The 16,754-nt window shown below is 41.2% G+C and overlaps 2 protein-coding genes across 2 annotated transcripts; one reads left to right on the plus strand and one right to left on the minus strand.

Annotated features, from left to right (window-relative positions):
- Positions 1 to 155: 155 nt before the first annotated feature.
- Positions 156 to 6,983, minus strand: LOC111233287 (interleukin-20 receptor subunit beta-like). The gene is made up of 7 exons (XM_022761064.1): positions 6,928 to 6,983; positions 5,218 to 5,427; positions 3,938 to 4,128; positions 3,022 to 3,146; positions 2,675 to 2,822; positions 1,448 to 1,599; positions 156 to 928 (listed from the first exon to the last, which is right to left on the minus strand). Exons 1-7 carry the CDS (start codon positions 6,981 to 6,983, stop codon positions 746 to 748), a joined length of 1,065 nt encoding a protein of 354 aa, XP_022616785.1. The 3' UTR covers positions 156 to 745.
- Positions 6,984 to 10,897: 3,914 nt separating this feature from the next.
- On the plus strand, positions 10,898 to 16,273 carry LOC111233298 (claudin-15-like). The gene is made up of 5 exons (XM_022761074.1): positions 10,898 to 11,337; positions 12,748 to 12,912; positions 13,763 to 13,844; positions 15,158 to 15,271; positions 15,832 to 16,273. The coding sequence occupies exons 1-5, from the start codon at positions 11,121 to 11,123 to the stop codon at positions 15,908 to 15,910; spliced, it is 657 nt and encodes a 218-aa protein (XP_022616795.1). The 5' UTR covers positions 10,898 to 11,120; the 3' UTR covers positions 15,911 to 16,273.
- Positions 16,274 to 16,754: the final 481 nt, after the last annotated feature.

The following is a 16,754-nucleotide window of genomic DNA, read 5'->3' on the forward strand; positions in this document are numbered from 1 at the left end:
CTCCTCCTCTGAGTCTGGGTCTGACTGAGTCTCTCTGATGTTTCCTCCTCTGACCATCTTGATGCTCTCTGCTCTTTCACCTGTCCACCTGGAGCCAGCAGGTGGTGGGCGGGGCTAAAGGCCTGATCCAGATTTGTCAATGAGGAAGTAAGTGTAGATGATCTTACATGATTTCCATGTTTTTATGAAACATAATTTAAGACGCTGTTTGTCATCTCACCTGTTCCTCCCCTCTTTCTGTCATGTTTGTGTTTGTCCAGGTGTTGCCCTTGTCTTAGTTTCTGTCTGTGACAGTTACCTACAGTGTCAGAGTCAGTGTTTAACCCTGTTTCCCTCAATCAAACACATGTTGACATGTGAAGGAAAAATGGTGAATGTCAGTCTCCTCAAACTTGAAGTGAATTGATTTGACACTAATACATATTCAAAAGCGACCAGTTTGTTTTATAGAGCATCTAGTAAAATCACAAGAGAGGTGGACAAGAGTCATATACACCCAATTGGAAACAAACATGTCATTTTTGGATATTTTCCTATTAAACCAGACGTCATCAGGGCCTCATGTTTCACCTCCTGTAGGCCACAAACTCTGTGTCCTGGTTTGACCCCCTTCCAACGCAGACCAGTTGTGTCTCCATGCTGTTGTGCCGTTTCCCTTTTGTTTCTTCTTTTGTTCCAGTTTTTCCCACAGCACTTGAATGCAGCACGTACTCCAACCAACTCCCGTAACACGCAGGAGAAACTTTTACACCACAAACTCCACAGTGAATGGAAGTTCACTACTCCGGTCTTCCAGAAGTGACATGAGTCCCGCGTCAGCCTTGGACCCTTGGCGCTCTGAGTCGACGCTTGGCACCATAGTGATCCGCTCACAAAGCTCCGCCTCCTGATGAGTCTTCTGGATTTGAATGTCGAGATCAGTTTGCCTCTGAGAAAAGATAAAGGAACAGTCGGCCTCACAAACTTTCTTCATTCACATTCAAAGTTGAACGTTTCAGCACACATTGATAAAACACTCACTTTTTCTATTTTAGAAAATATCTTGAGCAAATTATGATGAAGTATCTCAGGTCCTGGCAGATTTTTGGTCTAATTTGAATTAATTTGCGTAAAGAATATTAAATGTCTTATTTCCACATCTTAAATTTTTCCATTACAAATCACTTCAACAAAAAGAAGACAAACAACACTTTACATCTTAAAGCTGAAGTAGGTCTTTGAATTAGAAAAACATAATTGTGCTGATTATTATTGTAATTGTGATGAATTTGGCATTTTTAATATAAAATAACTTTTTTGAACAAAGCAGCTTTTGCGTATGTTCCTATGAAGTGTTTTATACACACTGAATATTTCAGTAACCAGTAAGTTTATTTCTACAGAGGCAACACGCCTTTCTGATGCTGATCTAGTATTTCTTCATGTATTTATCAGAGATGGAACTGACCAGCGAGTCGGGCAGTGGCTCTTTATGGAAATATGTTTGGCAGGCATCTGGATGACAGTGACTGATGGACCAGAACACGGCGAACAGGACACCCGCCATGATGATGACAGTCACGGTCACAGTGGTCGCCCTCTTCCACGCAGCGTCTGGACCTGCCAACAGTAAAAACATCCGTCTTTCTGTTTGCACACTGTTGGTATGTTAGATAGTTTTTACCAACCGGATCATTTGGACTTTACAGCTGTGTACAGATGAAAGGTGTGATAATTATCTTCTGACAGTAACTGTCATTTGTGGCCATTTTCCCTTGATTACATCCGGTTGGGATCCAGACCTGTTCACTGCTTCATCCTGGGGACAGAGCAGCTGATTCTCCACTCTACTGGTTTGTGAGATTTTTTAGTTTTTTATGTTTTCACCTGTATCAGTCAGTCAGTCAGTCAGTCAGTCAGTCAGCAGGATTACACAAAAGTACTGAACCGATTTGCACAAACTAGGTGGAGGACATGGACATGGACCAGGGAAGAACCTGTTAAGTATTGGTGAGGATCCACTAAAGGTGAGTGCCCAGGAATTTCTTTTATGACTTATTCCTTAACATTGTGAACATTTTTCAACATGTTTGATAATTTCTCAGGACAGAGAGTTTGGATCTTTATGTTTAAAAAACATCAGATGTGTTAACGGTTTCGAGATCTATGAGGTTGTACATTTCGGTAAGAATATGGATTGTGAAAACATTTTCTGAAGGTCAGTCAGTGCTCTTGAAAAGTGGGAATATTTTTGAAATGAGACATTTTAAGAAAGTAAAAACATGAATCATGAGGATGTTTTTGGAAAGGTATTTTTGTAAAATTAGGGAATTTTGGGAGAGTGGGGACATTTAAAAGTTAAGTTAAAGGAAAAACATGGAATGTGCAGAAACTTTTATAAACGCACTTTTGGAAAATGAGATTATTTTTGAAAACGGGAACATTTTAAGAAAAGTAAAAATAGTAATTATTATAGATATTTTTGGAATTTAATTCTATATGAAGTCATTTTATAAAATAACATTTTTGTAAAGTAAAGACATTTTGAAAAAGTGAGTTTGGAATTTGGAAATGTTTGAAAGTTAGAATAGTTTAGCAAAGTAGGAACAGGAAATGTAAGGACATGAGGACACATGTCAGCAGAAGTTGTCTCAAGTAAGAACATGCGTGTGTGAGTTTGCATGTACACCTGTACCTGTGAGGGACAGACAGTGGGGGTCGGTGCTGCGGCTCTGGAGCTGCGGTTGCAGGATGGTCTGAGCTCTGACGCAGTACACGACTCCCTCCTGCAGGGCGGCGACATGCAGCATTTTCTGCTCAGCTGGCATCCTGTAGACAACAGCCTGAGGAGAGGGAGAGAGAAGAGCATGAGAAAATACAAGCATAGATGGAAGAAGGTAAGAACAGATAAAGGATGAAAGACAGAAAGAAGGAAAGAGAAAAGAAGAAAGGAAACGAAAGAGTAGAAGTAGAAACAAGGAGAAATGGAACAAAGGCAAGAAGAGAAGAAGAAGGGAATAAAGAGCTGAGGGGAACTCTGACCTGCAGCTCGTCGCCTTTTTTCCACACCGTCACATTGACGACGGCCGTGTGAGGAAGTTTGTCAAACGACACTTGCAGGGCGCCGCCCACTGTCGACACATTCATCTCTGGCACCGTCAGCACCGCTGCACATAAGATTCACACTCTCACTCATTTATTCCTAGACTAGACTAGACTATGGTGGACAAAGGTCAAAGGTCAGTGTGAGTTTTTTAGCCATTACTTGATACTTCACACAGCAATTATGACAAGATTTCACACAAATAGTAAATAGTAATTCTAGTTTATAATGTCAGAATCTATGAGGGGGGGGGGGACTGAATACAGTGATTTTAAAATGAGTCATCAGTTTTCAGCCTGACAGTTTAATCGTGGTCTCAGATTTCATCCGCCCATGCAAACGCAGTACCAGATTTTGGCCTGCAGATGTCGCCATTTCCCCACAGTGAAATCCTTCATGGTGCTTCAGTGCTTCACTACGCCTCATTTACCCCATCACTAGTTGTAGAAGTGATCATTTGGTGTAATAATAAGATCGCTGTATTATTAATTATAACAATAATCTGATCATATACATTTATACATTTGGTTCAGGGGCAGAACTGAGAGCAGAGGGGCAGCAGCTCGAGTCCCTGCAGCCACAATGTGTGAATGTCCGTTACTAGAACATGTTTGGTACAACTGACAAACCAAGAGATGGCGCCTCTGAGCAGCTTCACTAATTCTGAGAATAACAATATGTGGCGTGAATATGAAGTGATTCTAACAAGGCAGCATAAACAGAGCAAAAATTCACCAGTCAAAAATATCTGCATTCTTTGAACAAGTTTTTAATTTGTCTAATATTTGATTTCACATGTGAGGAAGTGAAATCATTTGCTGTGTCTCTGTAAAACCTGCCCTGTCGCCGTCTTACTGTCTCTGCGGTTGAAGGGTCGGCTGAGTTCGGTCCAGGCCGAGAGCTCCGACCCGCACTGCGCTCTGACCTGGAGGTTGTAGTCCGAGTCGGAGCCCAGGTCAGAGGTCAGGTCGCAGTGAGTGTGACGAATCCGCTGGCACTCATGAGCGTCCACCCAGCTGCCGTTCTGGACCGTCAGCTCGAACTCGCTGAATGAGAAGGAGACACAACATCACAGAGAGTTTTAACCTGAACTGTTCCTGTTGTGTTTTTATTTAAAATGATAGTTTCCTGGGTTACAGTTGCTCATGTCATGTTCTGACAGCATGTGGCCGCCACAGAGTGAAGAGCCAGATACCAAGTCCTGCCTCTGGCCTCATTTCATGCCAAACTGCAACCAACATTATCTGGTGGCTTCAACGTACTGAGGAAATTTAAGATAAGATTTAAAGAAGTAGCTGAGACGTTCAAAAGGAACCAATACTGATATCAGCTTTTAAATACGCTGAACTCTGCTCCCGTCAAAACAGGGAAGTGTTGTAAGACTTGTCAACAGCCACGGGCCTTTACCTGAGAATGAACTAATACTGTGTGTGATTGACAGCTGACATGACACAGACTGAAGGTAGAAACTGTGAGTGTGAGTGTTGATATGTCATCACAGCGTCAGAGCAGACACACCTGCCGATTAGAGTTTATTTCAGCAGGTGTGACATTAATGCCTGTAAGTAGATCAGAATTTAATTGTGCACAATGATCAAGTAGAACCTGCTGGTCTCAGCTACGTGTTTCACATACTTTACCTGAGTAAACCTTTCACACTATGTTGTTACTACTGCAAATACACTGTGGCCAAAACAATGAGATGATTAATTAGTTGGTCCATCAGCAAAAAGTTTGATCATTGATCAGCAGCATTGTTGCCAGATTGGGCAACCTTCAGGTAAAAGCTGATTTGGGCTTTTTGTACCATTCGTTATTAATTGTTGTAGTTGTGCTGCTCATCAAACACAAGTAGCAGCAGCTTTAAAGTAGGTTACTTTAAAACTCTTAACCACCTGATTGCTGCAATCTGAATCATGACAAATCTGAACACACAGACATGAGGCAGTGATTCCCACTTTCAGAGGAAATCATTATCTTTGATTTGCATTGCAGATTGTATCTATATATATGTATAATATAACTGAATAAACATCCATAAACCCACTTAGTGAATAAACAAAAGTGAGCCCAGCGCCTATGAACTGAAATAAGTGGCAACCTGACATGAAACTAAAATCATGTGTCTGACTCACCCCTGGAACTGGACAGAGTAGAGGATTGAAGTGCCGCACGACGCCTGTGGGGGGCGCCACCTCAGTGTGTGTCTCATGTTGACAGACTCCATGGAGACTGTGCCGGGAGCCGGCAGCATCCAGACCTCTGCTGACACAGTGAGGGGAGGGATTATAGTCAGGGTGGCAACTTGAGGTTTTAAGGCACTTGGGTTTTTACAGTGAACTGAGCTGAAAAACCCAACACTTATATTTAACAGTGTAATCCTCAGGCTCTCTGTCAGTGTTGTTTGCTTTATTTACCGGTGCACAATGAATCTCGGGGGAGGTTGGACCACAAAGAATCCATCGTCAGATCATTCGTTGTCCAGGAAAAGAAGGACGCATTTGAAGGAGTCTTTGAAATGGGACAGTCTAGTCACGCAGGGCACCATCAGTAAGACGGTGTCCTGAAAACTGCCGAAAAGTTGAGTGTAAAATGATGGACACTTCTCACCATCAACAGTCGCCACCTTGGCTACGTAGCAGGAGGGGAGGGACCAACGTACTTTCAAACTTGTGAATATGGCGGCAGAGGAAGGAGGACATGACACCAGCGCACACTAGCAGCGTTTCCATTTACCTGCTTAATGCGTGATTTGAAATTGCCAACTAAAAAACGAGTCACGGAAACACGTGAGATAAAAAATAAAAATAAAAAAACTTTTCAAATGTAGCAAAAAAAATAAATGTTTGCATCCTCGCACGAGGTGGGTTTTCAGACTATTCCACAAAGCAATATTTCGGGGACTTGAAATGGAAACACTTTTTCTGCTTTTAAGTCACATGACATCCAAAAACTGATTCCGTCATTACCTGCACCGGACACCCTCGTTGCCCCAACGATTAGCAGATGATGGAAATCCGTCACCATGTTTAATTGGGACGATATCGCCAGAGGAGAAAACACAGCTTTTAACATCATTCAGTGGAAAACACGTTCACAATTATGTTTTGCCAAAAAAATCGCTTCTATTTTTAGCAAAACTGCGAAGGAAAGTCGGCTAATTGCAATCACATGTTTGATGTTTGATTGATAATGTTTGATTTCAGACGACACAACCCTGTCAAAGGCCACGCTCCACTTGGTGAGCTGTGTGCATGAGGACCGGCAGGTGCAGGTCTCTGCAGAGTACAGACCTCATGCAGGCCACCTCTATGTTCAACTTCCTGGATCAATTAGCTTGTCACACAACGATTAAAACAACACACGATATCGGTTGTGTTGGAATTTGGTCGAATTCGTTCAAACTTAAACTACAGTCACCTCCTCGTGGTCGTATCCCTCCACCACTCAGACTAGTTTCAGGTCACATCCCTGTTTATCCAGAGTCAGATAAAATATAAACCGTTTGTGTGAAGTCTTGAGTTATGGCTCAAAAGTGTTTCTGAGGTCACCGTGACCTTTGACCTATGATCACCAAAATCTAATTTTAATTTTAAGAAGTTCTGTCAAGACAGACGGACGGACAACCCGAAAACAAAATGTGTCCGTCTCTGACTGTCGCCAGCACGGAGGAATAAAAAGTGACAGCCCTAAAAAGTTTCCTGTGTTTGAATCGTGTTTTTACTTTCAGACATCATGTTCATCCCTCCAGCTCCTTTCACAAGGTATTGATCTGGTGTTGTAACTGATCTCTTTCTGACAGATTAGGACCTGAAACAGACTCTACTGAGAGAAAGTGAACTCACCGTTCAGCAAGACCATCATCATCATCATCATCATCGGCAGGAGACTCACAGTCCATCTCAGTCTCATGACCTCAGTGTTCAGTCCCCGACTGAAAGGAGGAAAAGGTCTGTTCACGTCAGGTCCACCATGTCCCAAACCCAAACTGATCCAGAATACAACATTTCATTTGATCCAGAAATCCCTCAGCAGAGAAAACCTGGTTACTTCAGTTCATCCAAGAGGTGAGTAAAACCCTTAAATCCACTGTGAAGATGACACTAATACCCAGGTTAATCCTTCAGGTCAAGATCCGCGTCGTTTCTCTCGCCGTCTGAGTCGTCGGTTCAAACACATGAGAAGCAGAAGCCATGTGTGCGTCAGATTCCTGGACCTGCAGAGAAAAGCTGGTGTGTCCGGATGCTGAGGATGGATCCGGGGCGGCAGAGCCGGTCTGACTTGTTGTCACCTCCCTCGGGGCGTCAGCTGTCATCTAATTTACTGGCTGACCTCATAACATGCCTGAAGACGCTATGGGGCCTGTAGAGCTGCAGGTATGTGGAGCCCTGCTGAGGGTTTCTGTGTTACTGTTTTCTAATGACAAACAGTCTCTGTGCTGTTGAGACGATACTGTTCCTGACGCCTTTTGTTAACGGGGCTGAGTCTCTCCTTATTAAAAAGCTAGAAATTAGTGGAAAAAAGAATTTTCTTTTCACAAAGACAAACAACATTTTTAATACTTAATTAATACTGTGAAAGTATCAAAGCCTCAGTCCACAGAGAAATGCACACAGCCTGTATTCAGAAACTGAGCCTTAAAACCAGCCGTCAGGACTTCTGGAACTTTGTGATGTCACAACAAAGCAGTCACCAAGCCCCGCCCACCTGGACCCACCATCCAAACCTTGCAGGATTTGGTTTCTTTACCTGAAATCTGCTATATTTTTATTGGATCACTCAGAAAACAGTCAGCCAATCAGAGGAGAGGCTCAGAGCCTCCTCTCTTCTGGGGGCAGTTGCACACACAGTGCACCATGTGGTTTATCTGTAATCAAGAACATTTATACTGTGAATACTCAATTTATGCAAAAACACAGTATGAATAGCTGAAGCATGACGTCCTCTGTCCCTGTGTCCTTATAGTCCAGCAGGTTCAGCAGGTTTTTATTTCACAGTAGAAAGTAACAGGAACATTGAGTCTGTTAACAAAACATATTCAGACATCATATTCATCATATTCACGAATCATATTCAGACTGTCCGAGTGAATTCCATCGGGAGTGAAGGTAGAAGAAAGGGATCCAAAGAAAGAAATAAGTGCAGCATGAAAATTCTGGAGGAAATAAAAATAAAACTCAGATAGATTGAAATGGATCGGTTCAGGTGGATTTCTCCTGCACTTGTTGTTAGAAACTGTTTCGAAACAGTGGATGTGCCGCTTTTCTTCTCATGTTTAGGGAGAAACTTATTGGGATTCACAATGTTTTCGTTCTGTCTCTCTGAGAGAGAATAACCCGCCTCAGTCTGATCCTTTTTGTTTGTTTCTGTAGGACTGATTCACTCGGGTATGAAGTGTGAAGTGTCAGACTTTGGACTTATGATGATCAAACATTAACTGTCACCAGCCATAAAACTATAAAACAGAACCAATAAAACAACCTGTGAACCAGCTGTCTGCTTCTTCTCTCTCTGTCTCAGCCTGAAACCAACAGACACACAACAACATCTGTGACAACTCACTTTCCACATTATTTCTTAAGGTACTTGCTTAAAATCACAATATTCAAAACTATCTTTGCTCTTTTTTATAATAAAAAATTGAAGCCCAGTCTTTTGAAACTCTTGTGAAACAAACCTTTACTGATGTGGATGAATTGTTTTGGTGTTTGAAATGTGTTTATCAAAGTCTTAGGTTCATAACAATAGTGCAACATGTGAGTAAAATAGTAGATTAATGCATAATAAATGCCTAAAACCTTAGAGGCCTTCTATCTCCACCTATGAGTCACGTACGAATATGAAACAGAAAGTGGAGAGTCGACAGATCCCAACAACATTTAAACCATATTGCTACGCTGTGTTATCACAAAGATATTAATGGGAACATCCGTCGACCTCAGAGATTTAATATAATATTATATTTATTCACAGTTTAAAATGTGCTCACACAGGTTCAAGCAGCTGTAACTTTTCCATTTCCACTGCAGCCCTCACAAAAGGGTCAAAATACTTACTACAAAATACATACATAATCGCCTCTTCCACAAAAGATTATGTCATTATTAGGGCGAGGAGGAGTAAGACAGGAGACATTCCTGCCCTCCATGTTTATGTGACTCGTCAGTGAAACAGTAGGCTGGGACCTGCACTTCTTTATTTGGACATAAAAATGTTTATTGTCCTTTTACTTCCTACAACACATCGCAGTGCGACGTCTCCTTTTGTCAGCGTTCCGAGGCAGGAAGTATGTGAACGGTGAACTTCAGAATAAAGGAGAGGATGAAACTGACGTTGAGCAGCCGTGTGCGAAACGTCACTGCAATAAAAAATGTTTATCTCAGTTTCATGGTAATAACTGCTGCTGGTTCACACGAGCTCAGTATTCTTATTCTTATGCCCCATTTGTTCCTTACTTTTATAGTTTCAGGTTGATTCTCTTATGTATCTGAACATCACAGTCCAGACGAGCTGAATCCTTTTCAGTTATTTTCTTTCCACCATGCACTTAAAACAATAAGCTTAACGCCCTCAGTTTTAGCTTCTAAGGCCACAGGCTGCTTATTGGTGAGGGTTGTTGAATGGAGTTCCTGCAGACTCTTACGGTTTTAAAGAGAAATCTGCAACTTTGTGATTCTGCTTAAAAGAAACCAGAACTGAACACCTTTCAAAAATGAGACTGTAAAGTACAGTGCTCTTTGTAGAGAAGATGCAACTTTACTATCAATCAGACTGGTATCTAAAAAGATCGTAAGTAGGGTGAGTACATTAATAAAACAGATATCTACGTAATATTTATATCTGCAACACCAATTCTAAAACCAAACTGCCATTATTCCCTTTGCTCATTTTGCATGTGAAGAACTGAGCTGTTTTCACTGTTACATAAACACATCACAGCTTCTTCATTATATTCTTGTTCTCCTTCCTCTGAACATTTCTTCCTGTTTCTCCTCCTACTATTCACAATCACCAAAGCAACAACCTGCTAGCAACCACTTTAACTCCCTAATAATTACTTGCCTGGCAACACACCGAAAAAAAACCATTTAGCGACACAGTAGCGAGCAACACTTTGCAAAGTCCTAGCAAGCACCTAGCAACAACAGCCCTAGCAACAAAATAGTAACCAATAGAAACGTCCTGCAGGATAGAAATGCCCCTTACCAACCACGCTGTGTACTCAGCCTCTTACTATGTCAAAATCAACTGAACACCTAGCAACACCCTAGCAACACCCTAGCAACACCCTAGCAACACCCTAGTGGCCAAATCCAAGCATCTTATAGAATTCCTAATAAAAACGTAACAACTACCACAATCAAGTATTTAGACCAGAAATACTCCCCCCACTACCAGGTATTTAGCAGCATCTCAGCAACCAGGTGCACCATAGATACCACTCTAGCAAATCGTTAGCAACCACCTAGAGTCTTTTGGCATGAGGTGGTTTTAGCCTCTTCCTGTCGTGGCTGTAGTTCACTGCGTTGTTTTTGTTGCGGCACGAACGGATTGTGTTTGTTTTCTGTAGCTTTCTGTTTGCAGAGCATCTCTATGTGGCCGCAGGGAGACGCAGCTTTGAACGCAGAGCTGTGGATGGTTTTCAGGGTTATCTTAGGTGTGGTTGAAGGTTCATCATCATCATCATGATGATCAGTGCAGGTGGGTGGCGAGGTGGGGAAACAGGGAGCGGCTCTCAGCAGTTTATGGCCGTGGCAGAGTGTAAAGTCCTCCTGTTCGAGCCACAGACGTCAGATTAACAAGAAACAACTGAAGGACAGAGACCAGAGCCTCCGACAAGACAAACTGCTCCTGGATTCCCTCGTTTTCTATCTCAGAAGACTGAAGACAAGGACCTGTGATCTTTTCATTCCCCTTTGTTTCACTTTTGAAGGCTCGACTTGACGGCTTCGTTCTCTTTCGACTATTTGTGGCAGTTGGATTTCCTCTGAGGGTCTCTGTTGTTTCATCTCAAGAGTTTTCTGGGAAAGTTGCCATCATGTCGACGGCTATGGAAGGGGTCGGATTCATCATGTGCATAATCAGCTGGCTGGTCACCGGGGCCGCACTGGCCAACGACTACTGGAAGATTTCCACCGTGTCCGGCAGCGTCATCATCTCCCAGAGGCAGTTTGAGAACTTGTGGCACGCCTGTGCCGAAAACAGCGCCGGCATCGCCGAGTGTCGGGACTTTGAGTCGCTGCTTGCCCTCCCCGGTAAGACGACATCAATGACCTACTGAGTTTTAAAAGCTTTTTCTTTAAAAGCAATTTTCTGGAATAAGGTGCAAGTGTAAGACATTTTAAGGGTTAGGGTTAGGGTTACCCTAACACTAGTCTCTTTGGTTTTTGCTTCAGTTTTCAAGTTTTCTTCTTCTGGTAAAAGTCAAAAAGAGTGTATGGGCACCTACATATTCAGTCTCAAGTCTGTGATGAAGTCTATAATGTACATGAGGTGGAAACTGTCACTACTGAGAGATATAAAATAAAACAAGAAATAAGAAATAGATAAAGATAGACATTTAACAAATGTAATGTCTTTTTAACTTCATTGGATCTTATTTATTTTGTTTTCTATATATATCTTATCAAATCTGTTGCTCAGAAAATAGGCCAACAGGCCATGTGGCACCGTTTCTGATTTAGTCGTCCAAAGGTTGGTGGGTTTTACAGTCCGGAGTTTCCCGCCTGAAAAAAAATGAAGATACTGGTCGGACAGTTTGCCGCACAGAAAACATGATTATCTTCATATACAATTGGTTTCGTATACATTTTATACTTAGTTTTAGTACCTAGTTCATTTATGAGTAGATCACTTTTCCTCCCATGATGTGTCATATAAGATTATCTGTTCAGCGCCATTTTGAGCTTCATCCTCCACTGACAGTAAAATGGAGGGAAACGCCTGTGAAGTCGAAACAGAAAGACGCAGCCGCTGTTGCTTTACGTTCACGTTAGTTTGTCTTTGCTTGTTATATCTTTTGTCTTATGGTTTTTTTTAGTCATAAAGTAGTTGTCAGATTCCTGTTGAGGCAGACTGGTTAACCTTTGGTACGTTAACATACTTTCACATTATTGGCTGAAAATAAAGGCCTGTGATTGGTCAGACAACTTGATTTAAATATCTCAAATATTTTGCCTGTTAAAGTTTAGGCCCGGTCGATATGATCAATTACACACTGTATGATTCGACCTTCTTGGTTACCACCTCAGAGTTTGTCTCTCCTGAAACTGACTGAGGCTCATAAAGAGGCGCAGCAGCTTTTTATGATCATTAGAGGTCATTTAGTTAATAAATGATTACACCTGCACAGCTGGGAACTGTGAAACACAGACACGCAATTTTACTTCCAGTTCCTCTTTTTTTCAACACTTTGGTTTTTGTGCATTTGAAACAACTGAGATATAAAGTGTTTATCAGTGAGCTTGTGGCTGTTCCAAATACTCACTAGATTAATGGATTAATCCACCATCAACAAATAAACTACACTGACCTGTTTGTTTATTTGATTAAAACAACAACAACACTGAGCTCCTGTTTTAGGAAACATCATAATTTCAACACCACAAAAATGTCAGCAGTTAAAGACTAAAGGTGAATTGATAAAAACATCTCTCCCTCTGCAGAATACGTGCAGGCGTGTCGCGCTCTGATGATCATCTCTCTGCTGCTCGGCCTCGCCTCCATGATCGTGTCTCTGCTCGGACTCAAGTGCATCAGGATCGGCTCGGCCACCGACCAGTCCAAGGCCAAGATCGCCATCACCGGAGGGGCCCTGAGCATCTTCGCTGGTGAGCAAAGCTGACAGCAAAATACCAAGACGACAGGCGACACACCATAACCACAAGTGTTAAACTACTTTTAGTGGAGTAAGTGAAGTAGATGGTCAATGAGTGAACAGCTTCAGACGCCTCCTCTTTGTCCAGAACACTCGAGCAGTCTGTGTGTCCGTCACCCAGCTCAGGGTTCTCCAAGGAAACGTCAGTCGAGGGCAACTGGACTTGGTTGTAGATACTTGAAGACATCTTTCTCTCTGTTGTGACATTGATGGCCTCCCTCACTTCTCTAAAATACGCCCGTGGTTGTCGTCCTTCAGGGGGAGGTAAACTCCTGAGCTGAGCCGTTTGTTTGTTTAAAGGCTGTTTGTGTCGCAGAAATAAAGTTCTGTATATTCCTCACTGCACGGGACTTTTAGATGGACCAGTGTTTTGTCTCAGTGTGTTTTGTCTTACCGTATGTTTACCTCTTGAAAGCAGTCAGTCACGCCTCAGCCCCCCCACTAATGGAGATCGGCGCTCTAAGAGAAGGGCAGGATACAAATAGTTTGATGGTCAACTTCTGAACAACTGAACTCAAATGAAACACGATTATAATTAGCAGTCTAATAATCAGGTGCAAACAGCTGATGTTTGGACATGTACTGGTTTACCAGTGTTGTAAGTAACTGAGTTAATGCTGTTTTCTTATTTTTCATATTTCTTCCTCAAACCTGACGTAACCAGCGTTGACTGAAATATGTAACAGAAAATGCAGACAGGATTTTATCAGCCAATTATGTGAAAAAAAAGTCATGAAAATAAAGATTTTAAACTCTTTAAAACTTTTTTTTGTTTGTTAACATTTGTTTTTTTGTGTTCACAGGTCTGTGCTGCATGACAGCTTGTTCCTGGTACGCCTACAGAGTCGTTCAGGACTTCAACAACCCGTTCTACGGCGGTGTGAAGTGAGTTGACCTTCAGAGATCTCCCCTGAAAAGTTCAGTTTGTTCCTCCCACACAGTGGCTGACAGACTTCAAGGAAAGAAGGAAGGGAAGTGATGTAATGAGTCTAAAGGTCCCGTATTTTAAATGCTGCTGGTGTTTTATTTGAAGTGTTGATCCATAAGAAGATATATTTGTGGTTTTAAGAACTAAAAACAATGTCAGTGTAGTTTTACATCTCCTTTCTCAGGCTTCTCTCTGGAGCTCTAGTAACAACAGGTCGGTGAGCCAATCAGAAGAGAGGAGGCTCTGAGCCTCTCTTCTGATTGGCTGACTGTTTTCTGAGTGATCCAATAAAAATATAGCAGATTTCAGGTAAAAACACTCAGAGAAACCAAATCCTGCAAGGTTTGGATGGTGGGTCCAGGTGGGCGGGGCTTGGTGACTGCTTTGTTGTGACATCACAAAGTTCCAGAAGTCCTGACGGCTGGTTTTAAGGCTCAGTTTCTGAATACAGGCTGTGTGCATTTCTCTGTGGACTGAGGCTTTGATACTTTCACAGTATTAATATAGAAGCTAGAGCTGATCTATAATCACACTACACATGGACACAGACCTTTACACTGGAGGAGCTTTAATAATAACAAACAACAACTCGTTGTTTTGTTTCCTTTCTCCCACATTATTTAACATTTCACAAATCTGAGTTTTTGCTGCTCGAAAGTGACATGACGAGGATTTCAATCTGTACTGAAAGGTATTTGGTACCATCCTTCGATAGGCCACATTTTACAAAGGGTTTATAAGCTGCAATTAATGAATGGATTGATTCATGGTTAACAAAACATTTACTGAAACTTTATAGATATTTAGTTATATAGTTATGGGCCATTAATAAGAGCAACTTTTGGGTCACCAGGTTGTGGAAAGTCCTGTCTTCTCACCTGCAGACTTATTATAGTAGAACAATATTAACTTATACACAGAGTTTGAGTCAGTGTTGATGTCTGCATGGAAAGCTTGAGACAGAACAAATGTAGATAATGCAGATAATAACAATATTAATAATAATAAGTCATCAGGTCTGCAGCTATCAATGTTAGTTTGACATTAATAAAGACTCTCTGGGTTCTTGATTTCTAATGAGCCTTTAGTTTGTTAGAAACAGTCGCCTGCAATTATAAACGTTGATAAGTCATTAATAAAAGGTTCTACATCAATGAAGTCCGCAGTTGTAAATGTTAATAATCGGTGTATAAATATAAAAAGACAGAACTGTAAAGGTTTTAATGTAAAAGCTTATTGTGGTTGTTGAGTGACTGTCGTGTGTCTGCAGGTTCGAGCTGGGTACCGGCCTCTTCATGGGATGGGGTGCAGCCTCTCTGGCCATCCTGGGTGGAGGTTTACTCTGCACTGCATGTAAAAGAGCGTCACCTGGTGGCAAGAAAGGGTAAGTGCATACACACCTTTCACACCTCCTCTGTCTTCTTTCTTTCTTTATATTTTTTTGACAGTAACTTAAGTTATTATTTATTTCAGTTTTACTTCTTCTTTAGGTTTGTCGTGTTTTCAGAGGGAATGTCATGTGTTTTATTATCATTTTATTCATTATTTATTATTATTATTATTATTATGTAATATTATTAACAGTTGATAATTAACAGTATATATATACATATACAAATTGTACTATGAGTATTTGATATATGTTATAAACTTATATGTTCATATATCCAGAGGAAGTTAAATATGTAATAATTATCTATCTCCTTATAGGAGACGTATATGACAACACCATTCTTGATATAGGGACATATTTTACATTTCTGTATTGGATTGACTTTAAGCTGTTTTATGATGATGATAATGATGATGATGATGATGATGATGATGATGATGATGATGATGATGATGATGATGGTGTGACGCGTCCACATGACTCCTGTTTGGAGCTAATGTCCACACACATTCACTTTAAACAAGTCTGACGTTGTCACGCTTGTTTTTCAGAGGTTACCATGGAAACCAACCGCAGAAGGTCTACACTGCTACAGCAAAGTCGGATCCAGACTCCAGAGCTTACGTCTGAACACACACACACACACACACACACACACACACACACACACACACCCTACTACCTGCTCTCTTATAGACTACCATTCATTTTCTGAAGGCACTAAAAAGAAAGTTTCTTTGAGGGGACGGTTGGGGGACGGACCTGTACACAAGATGTCTGGCAGGATTTTAACTTCCTCTTAGGAACTATGAGAATTTTCTTACTTGTTTTGAAGAGTTTTTAAGGTTTTGAATCTGAATCATGGGAACAGATAAATCTCTGCAGATGATTATTAATGATTGTGTGAAGTGGGTGTTTTGTGTTTGTGTATATGTTACACATATGTCTTACACACTGTGTTCTAATGTTTAATACAAAAATCTTCTACATATGTACGTGTATTACTAAATAAAATGACTAAATTAATACAACACAATGTCTGGCGTGTATGAATCATATGTGGAGCCAATATCGTTCACGTCTGTGGAAATTTAAAGTTTCCACATGTTCATCTCTACGTGAAACTAAGACGGTGAAAGATGCATTTTTTATTCTGTGATTCTTATTTCGATTGGTTGAATCTCAGCTCTTCAAACTTAATGAGAAAATATTCGTTTGAATCCTCCGGTTCAACATTTATAAAAGGTCAGTATACAACTAATAACTGGTTTGTAACATGTGATGTGCGGCAGTTGTGAGAACATATAGGGAGACATTTATCATCCTCAGGACCCTGGGCCAGTGCAGAGTGGCTTGTTCAGTAATCGCATATAAAATAACACAGCTGTAATAATTGTTAATATATTAATAAAGACTTAAAATGTCCTCACATCTTACAACTTCATATTACTGTGTTGTATGGCTGTGACCCCAG

The sequence above is a fragment of the Seriola dumerili genome, unplaced genomic scaffold (assembly GCF_002260705.1).
Source record: "Seriola dumerili isolate Sdu_G_001 unplaced genomic scaffold, Sdu_1.0 BDQW01000383.1, whole genome shotgun sequence".
Taxonomy (NCBI): Eukaryota; Metazoa; Chordata; class Actinopteri; order Carangiformes; family Carangidae; genus Seriola; species Seriola dumerili.